This window comes from Ooceraea biroi, chromosome 11 (assembly GCF_003672135.1).
Source record: "Ooceraea biroi isolate clonal line C1 chromosome 11, Obir_v5.4, whole genome shotgun sequence".
Taxonomy (NCBI): domain Eukaryota; kingdom Metazoa; phylum Arthropoda; class Insecta; order Hymenoptera; family Formicidae; genus Ooceraea; species Ooceraea biroi.
In genome coordinates, this window is record NC_039516.1 from 7715612 (window position 1) to 7732908 (window position 17297).

General features: G+C 36.4%; 1 protein-coding gene across 1 annotated transcript; it reads right to left on the reverse strand.

The window, feature by feature from the left end:
* Positions 1–12823: 12823 nt before the first annotated feature.
* Positions 12824–16501, reverse strand: LOC105283085 (putative nuclease HARBI1). The gene is made up of 7 exons (XM_011345547.3): positions 14888–16501; positions 14654–14747; positions 14336–14526; positions 13914–14049; positions 13568–13712; positions 13192–13386; positions 12824–13020 (listed from the first exon to the last, which is right to left on the reverse strand). Exons 1-7 carry the CDS (start codon positions 15013–15015, stop codon positions 12839–12841), a joined length of 1071 nt encoding a protein of 356 aa, XP_011343849.1. The 5' UTR covers positions 15016–16501; the 3' UTR covers positions 12824–12838.
* Positions 16502–17297: the final 796 nt, after the last annotated feature.

Here is a 17297-nt window from a genome sequence, read left to right on the forward strand (position 1 = left end):
GCCCGTCCGCCCCGGTGTCGCGTAATGGGAGAAACTCACGCTCAGAAAGCCAGCTCCAGTCAGATGTAGCGTATCGTCATTGTATCGTTAGTATTAGCGTAATTTTCGTATAGTCGCGTTTCTCGAATGTACTCGGAACTGTATGATTTCGCCTTTCGGGTAATTATATCTTCGGGTATGGTGTCACGCGGTTGAGTCTCGTTTTCGTTTCCGAGTTGAGTGTCGTTTCGTGCGTTTCGTTATTCCGAGTAGTCTGGCGTGGAAGGCTGCTCGCGATATTGTGTCCGGTAACGTCTCGAAAGGGAAAGTCGGGATTGAGGCGAGGTCGCGAAGCGGAGAAGGATTTCGGGACCGTGGTGTCGGACGTTTCCTAGACCGTTCTCGCGGATACTCGCACGAATCATCGAGGGAAGTCCCGAGCGTTGTACCGTGCGAGATCGAAGGTGACCTAGCGATCGAGGAAGCCGAATCGTATGCTCTACTCGCGTTACTACCGTCTCGTTATATGAATTATGCGTTAGCGTTTGTCGCGTAATTTCGACTCGCGTTAATCGCCGTAGCGTCGCGTCATTGTGCGTTACGGTATTGCGGTATCGCGATGGGGTTCGTTGCGGTATCGTGATTGAGTTCGTTAACGTTTGCGGCTGAGTTTCGTTAATATCATTTGCGTTCGAGTTTCACTAATCTTGCGTTACAATTGTGGCTGGTATCTTGCGGTGGCGAACCGCTGTATCTTCCGGACTACACATCCAGCCTACTTGAAATATATTATTTTATATATATAAGTGGTGTCTGTTACTGTTTCCCTTCCAGTGGCCTCATAATATTGGAACCCAACCCTTTGCCGTTGACTAGTCGAGTTTGGAGGTATATCGCGCCTATTTCGTGAGTGGCGCAAGTGATTGCGCCTGACGCCCAAGTCAGTATATCTCCCTCGGTATCGGCGAACGCGATCCCGAGATTCCGGCAGTTGAGTAAAAGGAGAAAGTACCGAGTGGAGTTCCAAGTGGAGTTCCGAGAGAGAGAGTGAGTGAGAGAGAGAGAGAGAGAGAGAGAGAGAGAGACGTTTATTTGCACTCTGGGACAAGTCCCCTCAAGCGCTTGACAAAAAAAATTAATACATAACAATTACACAACCATAGACGCAAATATCAATACAATGCAGTATTCCACATACAAGAATATAGAGAATAATATAAAATAAAAATAGTAATAGTACTCATGAGATAATAATAGTACTCAATGCGGTACTCCATATACATAAAATAAAATGAAAGATATAATGTACTCAAGTACGGTATAACAAAAAATAAAGTAAAATAAAATATAAAAATAATAATAAGATACATCGCAAAACAAACAATATAGCGAAGTAAGACACGAGCAAGTACGCGTAATTATATCCAAGAGAGCACTTCAGAAACTATCTAGAAGGTAGTTATATAATTTGTTCCTAAAACCAGCAACTGAGTTGGAAGATCTAATGTCATGCGGCAGATCATTCCAAAGATCAGCAGCAAGGCTCCTAAAAGACCTCTTATATATCTCAGTCCTACATAAAGGTACCACAAGATGTTCGTTTGTCGCCCTAGCACTCCTGACACACACATCCCTCCTCCAAGTAAATTCCCGCCTAAGAGTAACAGGATCACCTCTTAGTAAGACAGTGAACAGGAAATTCCCCATGAAATATTTCCTCCTATCCTAAATCCTAAGCCAGCCAAGTTTTTTTGTAAAACGGAGTGATATGAACATCATGTCTACATTAAACAATGAAGCGAACACACGCATTCATTGCCCTCTGGAGTCTCAGACTATTCACACCGGTCATATCACTCATCGCAACGCAGCAGTAATCAAAGAGAGGAAGGATAAGTGCCGAACCAACGATCTCCTCACGCCCTCAGGCAACAGCTCCTTGTGCAGCTTAAGTTGATACAGCACAGAATGCACTTTTCCCGTAACCCCATTGACATGCTTCTCCCAAGAGAGGCAGCTCTCAATAGTAACCCCCAGATACACGACTGAATTAGAGAAAGGAATCACCTCATCTCCAACCACTATCTTATATTCCGTCCAGCGAGAGAACGTTATCCGTCTGCGCATAGGCGGGCGAAGTGGGGATAGCATGGCGTGTATAATAGCAGTAACGCGCTTGTATCGCGGCGTAGTGGGGGGTCTTTAGGGCGGAGATCTACGCGGAACGGACGCGTTTTCGTCTACTCCGATAACTTTCTCTCGCTGGACGGAGTATAGACAGACTCTTCGTACGCAACGTATTCACGTACCTCGCGGTATCCAAAATCATAGCTTTGGTCTTGCTGGGATTTAACCGAAGATTAATGCTGGAGGCCCAGTTAGAAATGTTCCTAATATCCTCATTAATCACCCGAATCGCATTGGAGAGCTCTCGAGGACTACAGTGCAGATATGTATATCATTAAATCGTCTGCATGAAAACTATATTTACAGTGACGAAGAACCGCGGCAAAGCTCAATATGTACAGCACGAAAAGCAGAGGGCCAAGCACCGAGCCCTGCGGAACACCACAGTGCGTATTAAGGTGTATCGAGCGTATTATTTATTTGATTGTTATGCTACATTTAAGACAGTTTTAACGCACGAGGAACTATTAAAACACTTCGGTTTAGGTGAAAATATATAAAGATGCTGACTTTATTTAATACAGACTAGAACTGATTAATTAATGCACGTGTGACTTATAGCGCGAGCAATTAGCTTCTCATTGTGCTCTGATTCCTCCAAAGCTCTCAATCTTGGTATTCGTGCTGCCCTCTCATTGGTCGGACTAGTTCTGCCTTGTACTCCTTAGATGCTGCCACAAAGGAAGGTGGAAGTTGATCCCCCCGAAGGATCCCTAACCGCCTGGCATCTACAGTCCAGATAAGAGCAGAACCAACGCAACGCAGAACTCGAGAAGTCCAGCGTTCTTAACTTATCAATTAGTGTCTCATGGGAGACACAGTCGAATGCCTTGGAGAAATTGAAGAAAACCGAGACCGTTAATCTTCTGTCATCTGCAGCACTCCTTATGTCATCCATCACTCTTATAAGTGCAGTCTGTGTAGAATGACCTCTACGATATGCCGACTGGAAAGGATCGAATGATCCTTGCTGCTCCAAAAAGTCGACAGCCTGCCTCGCAACCAGACGTTCCAACGCCTTAGAGATGCAACACAAGATGGAGATAGGTCTAAAATGTTGCAGAGAGTCCGGAGTCCTAGTTTTAGGCAGCGGCACCACAATAGTCTCCTTCCAAATATTAGGGAATACACCGTTCAACAGAGAGAAGTTGAAGATATGCGTCAGAACAGGCAGAATACATGGCAAAGCAATGTGTATAAGCTTGCTGGGCAATCTATCAACGCCCATTGCCTGTGACTTACTCCTCAATAAGACTGTCATCGCATCCGCAGGAGTTATGTGCCTCAGATAGAATTTCGAATCACTGTAAACAGGATCGCTCAAATATATACTCTCACTCCTTTCCTTGCACGGACCATTGGCAGTCACGAAGTACTCATTCAGATCATCAACAGAGAATTCCAGCGGGCAATCAGATTTCTTCGCCCTGATTAACCCAAGGTGACGAAACTTGCTCCAGAACTCCTTGCTATCTTTGATCTCCTTAAAACTTTCCAAATAATACTTCGCTTCTCGAATGAGGCATTGGACCTCATTTCTTAAAAGACGGAGTCGCTTATACAAGGCATCACATCTGGACCTCCTCCATCTCCTCCTAGCCGCATTCCTCTCCTGCATCCTTCTCCGTATCTCCCCGCTCATCCATGGTGCCGGTAGATTCTTCATCACAATTAGCCGTTCCGGTGCATGCACATCGAAGGTCGAAATAAGATGCCTGTTTAGGATCTCAATCTTGTTGTCAATATCATCAGTCTCATATAGTGAACCCCAGTTCAGAGCCTCCAAGTTGTGCAAGAATCCAACCTCATCAAAGCTCCGGAAATCCCTTGAGAACACCATCCTACAGCTCCGCCGCTCCAGCTCAACCCCTGTACTTCACATAGATGAGATCATGTGCAGAGAGGAAGCTAACATCATGCTGTCCATAGGCCGCAATCTTATCCTTATCATCTGCAATACACAAGTCAAGCCATGTCGCAGAACCTCCGGTGACGTGGGTCTCTTTATACGGTACCAAATATAGGTTGTGGCATCCCACGAACTCAAGTATCTGTCCGGAGTCGTACGACTTTACGCCCAGATCCGCATTAAAATCACCTAGCACGATAGCATGCTTATAATGTGCATTTAGTTCTGCGAACAACTAAAAAAATTCTCCTAAATAACCGCAATGAGGTCTGTAAACTACTGCAAGTAATAGTTTAGAAGCATTCGCAGCCAATATCTCAACGACTATGAACTCGGGCTTTCCACAATACTCCTCACTGGAACACCTCACAATCTTTGCATGCAGCATGGACGCCAGATAGAAGGCAACACCACCACCCCTCTTGCCAACACGATCCCTTCTAAAAAGCCTATAGCCAGGCAAAGCGACGACATCATTCGACATCTCCGGACGCAGCCAAGACTTCGAGACACACACGACATGGTACTGAGTCCTCCCGAAGAATGCCCTGAACTCATCCAAATGAGCAAACAGGGATTGGCAGTTGACGTGACACAAGTTCAAGTGCGAGCAGTCTATACTATCCATACTTGATATTTTTGATCTTCTCAACCAATCTTCTCTTCAAAATCGGACATTTTCGACTATCCATAGCTGTGTGCGGCAAATCTTCACGAGGGTTCCATCTCTTGCAATTTATACAGACAGGAGATCCATTCTTGTTCATACAATCTCTAGTACCATGATCCTCAGAGCAGTGTCCGCAAGAAGCTTTAGCAATACAGTTCGCAGAAATACGGCGCGCGAAGTGAAACAAGCAGCGGCGGCTATCGTCATGCTCATGCTCTCGCAGCCTGTTTCACTTCGCGTGCTCCGTCCCTGGCTTACTCTTGTAGCTCCGCGCTGATTGACTGATTACAGTAAATAATTGCGACGAAACTATTCATCGCAACGAAAAGTAGTATTACACATTTTTTCTTATATTTTCATTCTTTATCGAAAAGTGCTGAGCAAATCCGACACTTTTTTAACACCCTGTATACAGGGTGAGTCATTTTAATGTACCACCCCGAAAAACGTATTTGTTTTTAATGTGAGAACAAAATGTTTCAGACAAAAGTTGTATGGCTTCGAGGGGGCAAGATGATGATATTATCAATTTAATTGTAGATGGCGTCACTTTAGAGATTTCATCATGGCGGCCATTTTTTTAATGGAAGGCGATTTTTCTCTCGAAGTAAAAGTTGTAACTGACAAAGAGACGAATTCAATGGTTTTTTGTTTTTTTTGCAAATAAAATGCCTCACTCTGTATAAACAGGGCGAATCTTATTTCCTGCGACACCGTTTTACCATGAAAGATGGGAAAGATGGGCACGGCCACACGTTGATATTTTTCGTCTGCGTGTGCTCTTACGCGATATGACTTCAATATATCAATAACAAGTCTAATCAGTTTTATTTTGCCAGGAAATTATATTCAAATGTAATTATATTCAATATATCAGTTTGAGCTGTACTGAAAAATAGGTCTTAAAACAGTGTGGTAGAATATGGCTCCAGGCGAAGGTCCACGTTAAAAAAACCGAACGCGCCATTGGTGGTACTTCAAGAATGGTGAGGAAATCCACCGTTATTATTTTTTACTCTTAAAAACTATAATAATAATTTTATATCTTGTATGCAACATAATTATTAAAAAAATAAATCGTTATTTATAAAAAAATGAATCGTTATTTATAAACAAATCGTATAAAAAGATAAAAAAGATTCATGCGATGAATGATGTTGGATATATTTGAAAAGTATGTATGCATAGCACATACATCATTTGACCCCTAACTTTTACATACCTGTACATTACCACGCACGGTCGGCTGACATCTATGGATCGATCGATTCATCAATGTTGCGGTCGGTAACCCGTCTTTCATGGTAAAACGGTGTCGCAGGAATTAAGATTTGCCCTGCATATACAGGGTGCTCCCGGATTAAATGGCCAAACTGAAAATATAGATTCAGAATCTCAAAACAAAACAAAATTTTCCTCTGGAAGTATGCTTGCAAACGCTTCAATCAAGAGATATTGATTTTTGAAGTTCGGATATTTGTTGATGGGTTTTGATCGAAATGCTGCAATATGACGGCGTAGCAGCGTTAGCATTTGTTTATTGTGCGAACCAAAACCTGTAAATGATCTTTGATCTTCGAAACAAAAAAAGGAGGCAACAAAGCTCTGTCCATTTGTATCAAATAATCGTTAGCAGTGATGCCAGAAATGGAATGCAGTAGCATGCGGTGTTACGGTTTGCGTCATGTTTGTTATGTTGTTTTTTTATTACAATTTTTAACAATTAAAAGCCCTTAAGGAATAATGAAAGTTATATATCCGTTTTAAGAGCGAATATCATACGATTAACAGTGAAAATTTGAGAAAATATAAAGTATCAGGAGCAGGAAAACATAACAAGCAAAGAGGTAAAATCTTAGATGGTAATAGTACCAACCAACCAATGGTAATTACCGATATTTCAGTTATTAAGTTTATAGATGGTATCCGTTCATTGTAAATGCCTTCTACATTCGCGAGAACATAATTGTATGTTTTAATTATATATTTTTTAATCATATTATTCATCAACAATTATATTACCGACTGACGAACACATTACCGACACAGAAATTACCGATATCAGAAATTTACCTTACCGACCGATGATACATTACCAACACACGAAAATAACGACATCAGAAATCTACCTTACCGACCGATGATCGGTCGATTATGAAAAGGAATTTCAATTGTTGGGAAGCCGTACACAGCATTAAGCTCGTTCTGATCCAAGACTTTAGTAGCCAAGTTGCTCGATATCCAAACCTTCTGCTAGTAGTCTTAAAAAATCCTTCAAAGGTGTTCGACACATGTTTAAGTCAACAGTGTAATAATTTCCAAAAATCCTTAATTCGCTAGGAAAGATAATCAATAAAACTTTATATGTTGATTACACTGACAATTTATTACAATTGCACGACGTTTCGACCTATATTCAGGGGGCCTATTACCGTTCTTGGGTGAGTTTTCTCACTTTTCACATTCTCATCTCACGTGACTTTGTTCACCCAATTACAGATGAGTCTAGTGAAATTGCGAGATCACTAGATTCTCTTCTAGCAATTTCACATTTTCACGCTAAGAGATTTATGCGTACTTGCGTACTCGTAAGTGTAAATCGCGCGTGCCGAATATTGCGTGAATGCGGAAAGTGTTACATAAGTAAGTATACATAGGTAAGAATAAGAAAGAATTAGAAAATAAAAGTATTACATTTGTGAAATGTAATATTAAATTCGTGATATTATTATATCTAAAATAACTTAACCTCTTTTATCGTAGAGCAACGATAAGGGACAACGATTTGTTCTCTACCATCCTTTTCTTTAAACGTAGTTTTCCACTAAGCGATAAATATTTAAGCAATTCAACATGAATGTAACAGATAAACAAAAAAAAAATTAAATTACATGAAAGATAATCCTGATTTTGCGAGAGGTCGTTTGCGTTATAATAGCGCAAATAAAGAAAAATTAGTAAGTATAAACCATACATATATGTTCTTATAATATTAGGGGTTAGTTATTAGTTAATTATTTAATTATTATAGTTATTAGTTAATTATATATACATATATAATTCATTCATTCATTTCACTGTAGATACTGTAATAGATGTAATTACAGTAATTATGGGATATTTCTAAGTAAAATAATCAAAATGATAATTTGATATCTTACACAATTTGTGAATAATTTTTTGCACAGGATGACATGTCGTCGAAAATAACACATTCATTAAATTCTGTTGGAAGTGGCCCACAAAAGCAATCAAAGGAGTGGCAAAAGGTATATCAAAAATATTATGTCAATTAAATGTATAAAAACTAATGCAAGGAAATAATTATATATGATTACACTATTAAAATATTGGGTTGGCCAAAAAGTAATTGCGTTTTTTTCCAATAGATGGACATACATATCTTGAAATGTAACTAACTTCATTCTAAACCGCAAATTCATTATGTAGGTTAACAACTCACAGTTCAAGCTTGTTTTAGAAAAAGAAAGTACACGATTTCGTTAACAATTGTTTGTTTGCCGTCGATTTCAAAATGGAAAATCAAAAAGAACATTTTCGTCATATTTTGTATTATTACTTCCGAAAAGGGAAAAACGCTGTGCAAGCTCATAAAAAGTTATGTGATGTATATGGCGAAGATGCTTTAAAACTGCGGCAGTGTCAAAATTGGTTTACTAAATTTCGATCTGCAGATTTTAATGTGAAAGATGCACCACGCTCAGGAAGGCCAATCGAAATTGATGATGACAAAATAAAGGCACTGATCGATTCCAATCGGCGTTTAACGACACGAGAGATTGCTGAGAATCTTAACATATCGAAATCGAGTGTTGAAAAGCATTTAAAACGACTTGGATACATTAGTAAGCTCGATATTTGGGTACCACATGAGCTCAAAGAAATTCATCTCACTAAGCGTATTGACATCTGCGATTCTCTTTTGAAACGTGAGGAAAATGATCCAGTTTTGAAACGTATGATAACAGGCGACGAAAAATGAATCGTCTACAACAACGTCAAACGAAAAAGATCGTGGAGCAAGCGTGATGAACCTGCTCAAAGCACTTGAAAAGCAGATATTCACCAAAGAAAGCTAATGCTGTCAGTCTGGTGGGACTTTAAAGATATTGTGTATTTTGAGCTGCTTGCAAGGAATCAAACCATTAATTCAGACGTATACTGTCCTCAACTGGATAAATTAAATGATGCCATCAAACAGAAACGTCCAGAATTGGTGAATCGCAAAGGTGTTTCACCATGATAACGCTAGACCACGTACAAGTTTGGTCATTCGTCAAAAATTGTTGCAGCTTGGATGGGATGTGTTACCACATCCACCATATTCGCCAGACCTGGCACCATCAGATTACCATTTGTTTCGTTCTTTGCAAAACGCCTTGAATGGTAAAACCTTTACTGCTGATGAGGATATCAAATCGTTCTTGGAATTGTTTTTTGCTGAAAAAGATAAGAATTTTTTTGAACGCGGAATCATGAAGTTGCCTGAAAAATGGCAAAAGATAATCAAACAAAATGGACAATATATTGTTTAATAAAGTTTTTGTTTCCCATGAAAAATTCGCCTTTTATTTATATTAAAAAAAACGCAATTACTTTTTGGCTAACCCAATACATAACTTAATATTCAAAATAAAAGTAATATTTGTAAAATTAATATATGTATTGTTACAATTATACAGACATGGAGAGATTGGAAAGCCAATGTGTTAAAAAAATGTTCACAAAACAGAAGTTATGCTGCGGGTACAGGTGGAGGACCTCCTAAAACGATTGCCTTAACTCAACTTGAAGAAGAGTTATTGGAAATATTAAGTCCGAAGCTATTGGTTTAAATAATATACCTGAAGGAGGCGCTTTTAATAGGAGGGCACATGTAATACAAACAGAATCTTTCGAGGTATGGGATACATTTACAAATTGTTTACTTTTATATTATTATATTATTATTATTACTAGAATCACTATTATTAATTTATTATTATGATTAATAGAGATGTACTTCAATCCCAAATACCGGTGAAATTAACATGCGAAAGGAAGCATTTGAAAAGAGAAAGAATGCGACAATGTGTTCGAGTACAGTCACCAATGACATGGATTATTTTGGATCCAATTCCATAGCACAGGTAAATAAAATCAATTTAATTGAATTTGATAGACTCATATAAAATTTACATGTCACTATATAAACATATTTTCAGGAAATAGATGATGTAGAAGAAGACGCCTTTAATACGATAATAAAGGAAAAATCTTTAAATACTATCTTCCCACAAGGAGAATCTATTATTACGAATATGCAAGGAGGTAATGGAGTAAAAGAAACACATGCAGTGGCTACTTCTACTTTTTCACAAACGAAAAGGGTATTATACTCTTAAAAACTTCACTATTCTTATATTATGTTAATAAAGTAAAGAATAACTACTATCATGAAACAAGTAAAATATATGATTAATAGAAATGTACTACAATGCCAAATGCCGAAGTTAAAATACGAAAGAGAGGATTCGAAAAAGGAAAAAAAATGCAACGTCTTCGAATACGGTCGCATGCAATGACTATGATTATTTTGCATCCGATTTTGTACCACAGGTAATTGACCTTGATGCATACAATTAACATATTACAATGATAAACTCATGTATTAAACACTTTCCAAATACTATTATTTATATTGCAAAAAACTATAAGTAATACTTACCTTAATATCACAAGAAAAAGATGAACAAACCTGTTTGTTTATTATTCGTACTTATATTGCACACTGTATTGCATTTGCATATTGTTTTTCATTATGTTTTCAGGAAACAGAACCATCAGATGAATATTATATTTCCAATACTGACGTAGCCATTGAAGAACGAGTAAATGTTGAAGAACAAGTAAACGTTGCTGATGAAAATAGAAACGCGACGCAAAATTTTACAATCGAGAGCACACCTGACCGTATGATGCAGAAGAGAAGTATTTTGTATATACACATACAATTAATTTTCTCATTCATTGTAATATACAGGGTGGCCCATTTTAATTTATACAGTCGATTTTTTAAAAACCTAAAAGAGATACGAAAAAATGTTTCAGACAGACATGTCACGATTTCGAGGGGGACATAAGAAGATACCATTGGTTTGACCTTGAATAGTCGTTTGAAGGTCACGCGAAGATCACCTTCAATTTCTTAAATTGAAACCCCAACTTTTTATTGCAGATTCTTATTCTCCATCGAAAAGTAAGTAACTTTTGTCTGAAACATTTTTCCGAAAAATGTCATCTTATGTCCTTAAAATGTCCTCAAAACTCATCTTGAAGATCATTTTAAGGACATAAGATGACATTTTTTGGAAAAATGTTTCAGACAAAAGTTGCATGTTTTCTCGCGTAGAATCCGAATCCGTAATAAAAAATACCATGTCTCATTAAAAAAAATTTCAGACCGGAAGTTAGAATTTCGATAAACAATTACCCGTCTAGTTGTATCCACATTCTCTGTCGTGTATGGAGATCAACGTTCGAACAGTGTATTGTCGAATATCGACAATGTCAAACGTGATTACGTAAATCGGTATTCGACAATACACTGTTCGAACGTTGATCTCCATACACGACAGAGAATGTGGATACAACTAGACGGGTAATTGTTTATCGAAATTCTAACTTCCGGTCTGAAATTTTTTTTTAATGAGACATGGTATTTTTTTATTACGGATTCGGATTCTACGCGAGAAAACATGCAACTTTTGTCTGAAACATTTTTCCGAATAATGTCATCTTATGTCCTTAAAATGATCTTCAAGATGAGTTTTGAGGACATTTTAAGGACATAAGATGACATTTTTCGGAAAAATGTTTCAGACAAAAGTTACTTACTTTTCGATGGAGAATAAGAATCTGCAATAAAAAGTTGGGGTTTCAATTTAAGAAATTGAAGGTGATCTTCGCGTGACCTTCAAACGACTATTCAAGGTCAAACCAATGGTATCATCTTATGTCCCCCTCGAAATCGTGACATGTTTGTCTGAAACATTTTTTCGTATTTCTTTTAGTGTTTTAAAAAATCGACTGTATAAATTAAAATCGGCCACCCTGTATATTATAAGATGTAAGATAGAACACAATTTATATACTCCTGTTTCAATTTCTGTGATTATATAGGTCAGAATGGAAATCGCAATTGTGCAAAAACAGCCGTTGAATTATTGCAAGTAAAACTCGAGATATTGAGAGAACAAAATGCGTTTAAGAAGCAACTGCAAGAACATCGAAATGAGATTAAAAAGGAAAAATTAAAGGTTCTAAATGAAAATCTAATTTTAAAACGAGCAAAGTTTGAACACCATAAGACTAGTCATTTAGAATATAAGAATATACTTACTAATATTGATAACAATTTAAGATGCCTGCAGAATGATATTGAGAAACTAGTACCTTCTTATCTTTAATACTTTCCTAAGATAATTACAAAACAATACTCAAATGCAATACAGTACAAATAATATGCAATATAAATACAAATAATGAACAAATAGGCTTATTCATTTTTTTCATGTGATTACGTTAAGCTAAAATCAAATTCAATAACGAAAGTTTTTCTTTGCACACTTTTTTCTTTACAGTGTGTTTTAAGAATAAAAATATAAAGAGTTTCAGTATTAATAATATTACTTATAGTATATTTAGTATTATAATCTTGTTATGTTAAATGTTTCATGTTTTTATGTTTTTATTTTAAGTGATATTAAGTGACAATATTACTTATAGTTTTTTTTAATATTACGTTAACTTAAAATCAAATGAAATAACAAAAGCTTTTCTTTACAAACGTTGTTCTTTACAAAAAGTGTGTTTTAAGAATAAAAATATAAAGATTTTCAGTATTAATAATATTACGTCTAGTATTTAGTATTATAATCTTTTTTTTGTGATATTAAGTTAATAATAAAACACATACTTCTGTTATATGTTAAAACATAGATTTATTTGAAGAGTAATAAAAATCTAATAAATAAAATACACATTTTGTTACGATTGTTGTAAAACATTATTTAATTAAAATAATAAAACTGTTACAATGGTCTATTGTGAAAATATGTATTAATAATCCGTTCGCGAACCTCATGTTCACCTTCCATTGCTACATTTATTCTTTGAACTTCTTGATCTATTTCATCATAATAAAGTTCCGGTTCTGGAAGTCTCCACCGAAGAGCAATATTGTGCAAAACGCATGCAGCATTAACTATACGGGCTAAAAATGACAATATGCATTATTTTAATCCTATCTCCCTTCATTGTGTGTATGTGTGTGTGTGTATATATATATATATATTTATGCAATAAATAACATCTTATGTAATATTATGATAATAATATGGCCATATAATATAATATGATAGTTTAATTATTATCTTAATTATACCTGCAACTTCTGGTGTATAATGCAGAGCTCTTTCTTTTCTAAGGCATCGCCATCTTCCCTTTAAGACTCCTATGCACCTTTCTATGCAAGAACGAGCTCGGACATGACATTGTGTGTATTTTGCTGATGGTGAATGTTGAGGTACATTCAACTTAGGTGTCATCAAGTATGGCAACAAGGGATAACCACTATCACCTACAAAGGAAAAAACATACAATTTATTATACGCTAGAAAATAGTGTTGCATCCGGGTGGCTCCCTGACACGGGACCAACCCGGATGCAACATTATTATAAACTACAAATATAAAATACAAGATAAGAAATACCTTAAATACAAGAAAACAACGCACTATGTCAACAAAATGTGCTATTACCTAAAAGCCAAGCATCTCTTTGTCCTGCAGTGTACATTTCTAGCAGATGATTACATACATGAGATGCTCTCCAAACTCTAGCATCGTGCGTTCTTCCACCGTGTGCAGCATTTACAGTCAAAATTTTTGCCTCATAATCCGATACCTATAAATTTGTAAATATATTACTTTATATAATGTATAATATAATATAAATTAATATATATAATATCATAACAATTTTCTGATTTTCTAATTTACTCTATTACGTGTATGCGTGTGTGTGTGTGTGCGCGCGCGCGTGTGTGTGGATAGATGTGTGTGCGTGCATGCATTATAACTTTTCTACGTATAATGTTGTACATACAATGAGAACATTTAACGAATGATACAATTTCCTATTAATATACAGGTGTTCTCTCTCTGTATTTGGTAGAACAATCGCTACATGGGTTCCATCTATTGCTCCAATAACTCCAGGAAATTGCGCATGTGCCCAAAACCTGCAACATTAAAATAAAATGTATTTTCTATATAATTAAACTCAGATAACAGAAAGAGTTCAAAAAGAATTCACTTGTATGTCACCAATTCTGAGTTAATTTTCAGATGCAAAAAGAATTCTTAGATTTCTTTTGCATTGATGACATGACAAATGAATTTTTTTAAACTCTCTCTGCTATCTGGGAAGTAATTATTTAAAAGAATGATACTTTAATTTATCCATCCATATTTATTATGATTGTGACTCATTGTTACTTTGGTAAAGAATAAATTCATTAAACTTACATTTCTTTAACATGTTGAATTTCTGCTTCTTCAATTGGAAAGTGGATCCAGTCACGCATTAGAATATTCAATGCATTGACTATGTTGCGTATAATTTTTGAAACTGTAGGTTGACTCATGCAAGTCAAATAATCTTGACCAACTCGCTTTTGATAAGAGCCGGAAGCTACAAAAGTTAATGTAGTTAAAACCTGAAATAAAAAATTCAATGCAATTAGAACTTATAACAAAACATTGTCACAATAAATATTAAGTTTTTAATAGTGAAAAATAAATTATTATAATGCATTGTAATATGGGACACTCTAATTTAATTACCTGTAATTCTACAGGAACTGCGTGACGTCTTGTATTTGGTAACAGCAGAGGTCGTAGATCCTCAATAAGGGTTCGTACAGCTTCCCTCGATAACCTTTACAAAATAATGAAGACTATGACTACCGTGCTAACCGTAAGAACCGTGCACTTATTTTATTCGACAGTATTTTTTATTTTAATTATATACACTTTAAGAAACTTATAACCTCCAAAACTATAACAACTTGTATTTACCTGTAAATACTGCGAAATTCGTTTTCTGGCATACTGAATGGATCCGAGATATCACGCAAATGCCTTCGTATCCTCAACATTCTATTCTCTCTATTTTGCATAAATAGAACAATTATTAAATGTTCCATTGTGTACGGAAGACAGTCAGACTCTCAGAATGTATAATATATGAAAGATAGACAGTTTGTCTTTGTCACTCTTACTAGATTTCGTCTTTTCGACACGACATTTCGTGTCGAGCTTGCTCACGCGAGTAATGTCGTATTTTCACGAGATGAAATCAATCATAATTGGGTGACTTACTCACTTTTGTCATTTTCACCCAATCAGAGAACCGTAATAAGCCCCCAGGTCCTCTTCAGGTGCAAAGTGTACAGTTACTTTCTAAAATTACAAATAATATCCATAACTATATTAAATAATTAAAACCACAAATATATATATATCCTATGGGTTCGCTTTTGTCTCCAGTTCTAGCCGACATTGTCTTAGATGATCTAGAAACTGACTGCATGAATTTGCTAGACTATAAAATTAATATTTTTTATAGATACGTAGACGACATGTTTCTGATTTTACCGAAGGACAAGATCTAATACGTTCTAAACGTATTTAATAATTATCATCCTAGACTAAAATTTACAAGTGAAGTGGAAAGTAATGGCTCCATTAATTCTTTGGACATTCAGGTTATCAGAGACAAAAGCAAACTCATTACAAATTGGTACGGGAAGACTACTTCTTCAGGCAGATATGTTAACTTTTATTCGAACCATCCATTAAAACACAAAATTAGTGTTATATCAGGTTTAGTGGACCGAGCTGTATTGTTGTCAGATCCGAGGTTTCACTCTTCAAATATTGAGACTGTTAAGACAATTCTGTGTAATAATTGTTATCCGGTGGAATTTATAAACAAATATATTAGTGACAGACTGACAACCATTAAATGTAATAAGAAAGAGAACGATTTTAATAATGACACAGCGGCTAAGAAGAATTCCTTAACGATTCCATATGTAAAAGGGTTGAGTGAAAATTTAAGTCGGATTTTAAAGCGCAGCAATATTGATTGTGTTTATACTATACTCAAGAAGCTTAATTGTGTCATAAAACTGGGGAGAGTTTTTAACGAATGACCAACATATGGGTGTAGTATACAAAATGGAATGTATTGACTGCGATGTTTGTTATATAGGGCAGACAAAAAGACATCTGAAAACGCGTGTTAAGGAGCACAGATTGAATATTTCGAAGAGTGATGACTGTCTTTCGGTAGTAAGTAAGCATCGGTTGAATTGTGGCCACGAGTTTAATTGGTGCAACACTAAGATCGTGCATCAGGAGAGTAATAGAAGAAGGAGGGAAGTTGCTGAGATGTTCTTCATTAAAAGACATTCGAACACCATCAATTTACAGAAAGATACGGAAAAATTGCCGGATGTTTACGACATTATTCTGAGAAACGATTAGTTGTTTATCTCGATAACTTCAGTCTCCTTCAGATACTCATGAGGTGTTGATCGCTTGGTGACGCTCCTTGACATGTCTCCAGTTATTTTCTGCCAGTGAGTCGTTATTGATTTGGATTTGATTTGTAGTTTTAATTATTTAATATAGTTATAGATATTATTTGTAATTTTAGAAAGTAACTGAACACTTTGCACCTGAAGAGGACCTGAATATAGGGTCGAAACGTCGTGCATTTTTAATAAATTGCCAGTGTAGTCAACATATAAAGTTTTATTGATTACACATAGATAGTGTGCGGCGCGAAATCATCCTCATTCCATTCCCCACCCAATGCTACCGCATCTCATTTCTAGTATCACTGCTAACGATTATTTGATACAAATGAACGGAGCTTTGTTGTCTCCTTTTTTTGTTTCGAAGATGAAAGATCATTTACAGGTTTTTGTTCGCACCATAAACAAATGCTAACGCTGCTCGCCGTGAATACGCCGTCATATTGCAGCATTTCGATCAAAACCCATCAACAAGTATCCGAACTTCAGAAGTCAATATCTCTTGAATAAAGCGTTTGTGAGCATACTTCCAGAGGAAAAATTTGTTTTGTTTTGATATTCTGAATCTATATTTTCAGGTTGGCCATTTAATCCGGGAGCACCCCGTATATATACATGTATATATTACATACATGTATAATGTTACGTCCGGAGATAGAGCTCGAGAAAGAAGGGACGCACAGAACGTTCTCACACGTTATCGTGTGAGTCGGGCTGACCAGTGTTTATCTTTCGGAGGGTTAATGACCAGGAAGGTCGCTTTTACCTTTCCGAAGAGTAGATCCTTTCTCGTTGGTTCTTTTTTTGTGTAAGAGGATTTATTCCCTAGTACACGGTCCTTGTACGATCGAGAAGGAACGAGACGAAGCCAAGTCAATGAGGGG

What these genes read in the sequence shown, in the direction of transcription:
- LOC105283085 (XM_011345547.3), bottom strand. Translation starts at nt 15,015, where the DNA reads ATGGAACATTTAATAATTGTTCTATTTATGCAAAATAGAGAGAATAGA. An exon ending in ATTCAACATGTTAAAGAAAT is followed by an intron (nt 14,050 to 14,335) that starts GTAAGTTTAATG and finishes TTAATGTTGCAG; the next exon opens with GTTTTGGGCACATGCGCAAT. An exon ending in AAGAGATGCTTGGCTTTTAG is followed by an intron (nt 13,387 to 13,567) that starts GTAATAGCACAT and finishes TTTCCTTTGTAG; the next exon opens with GTGATAGTGGTTATCCCTTG.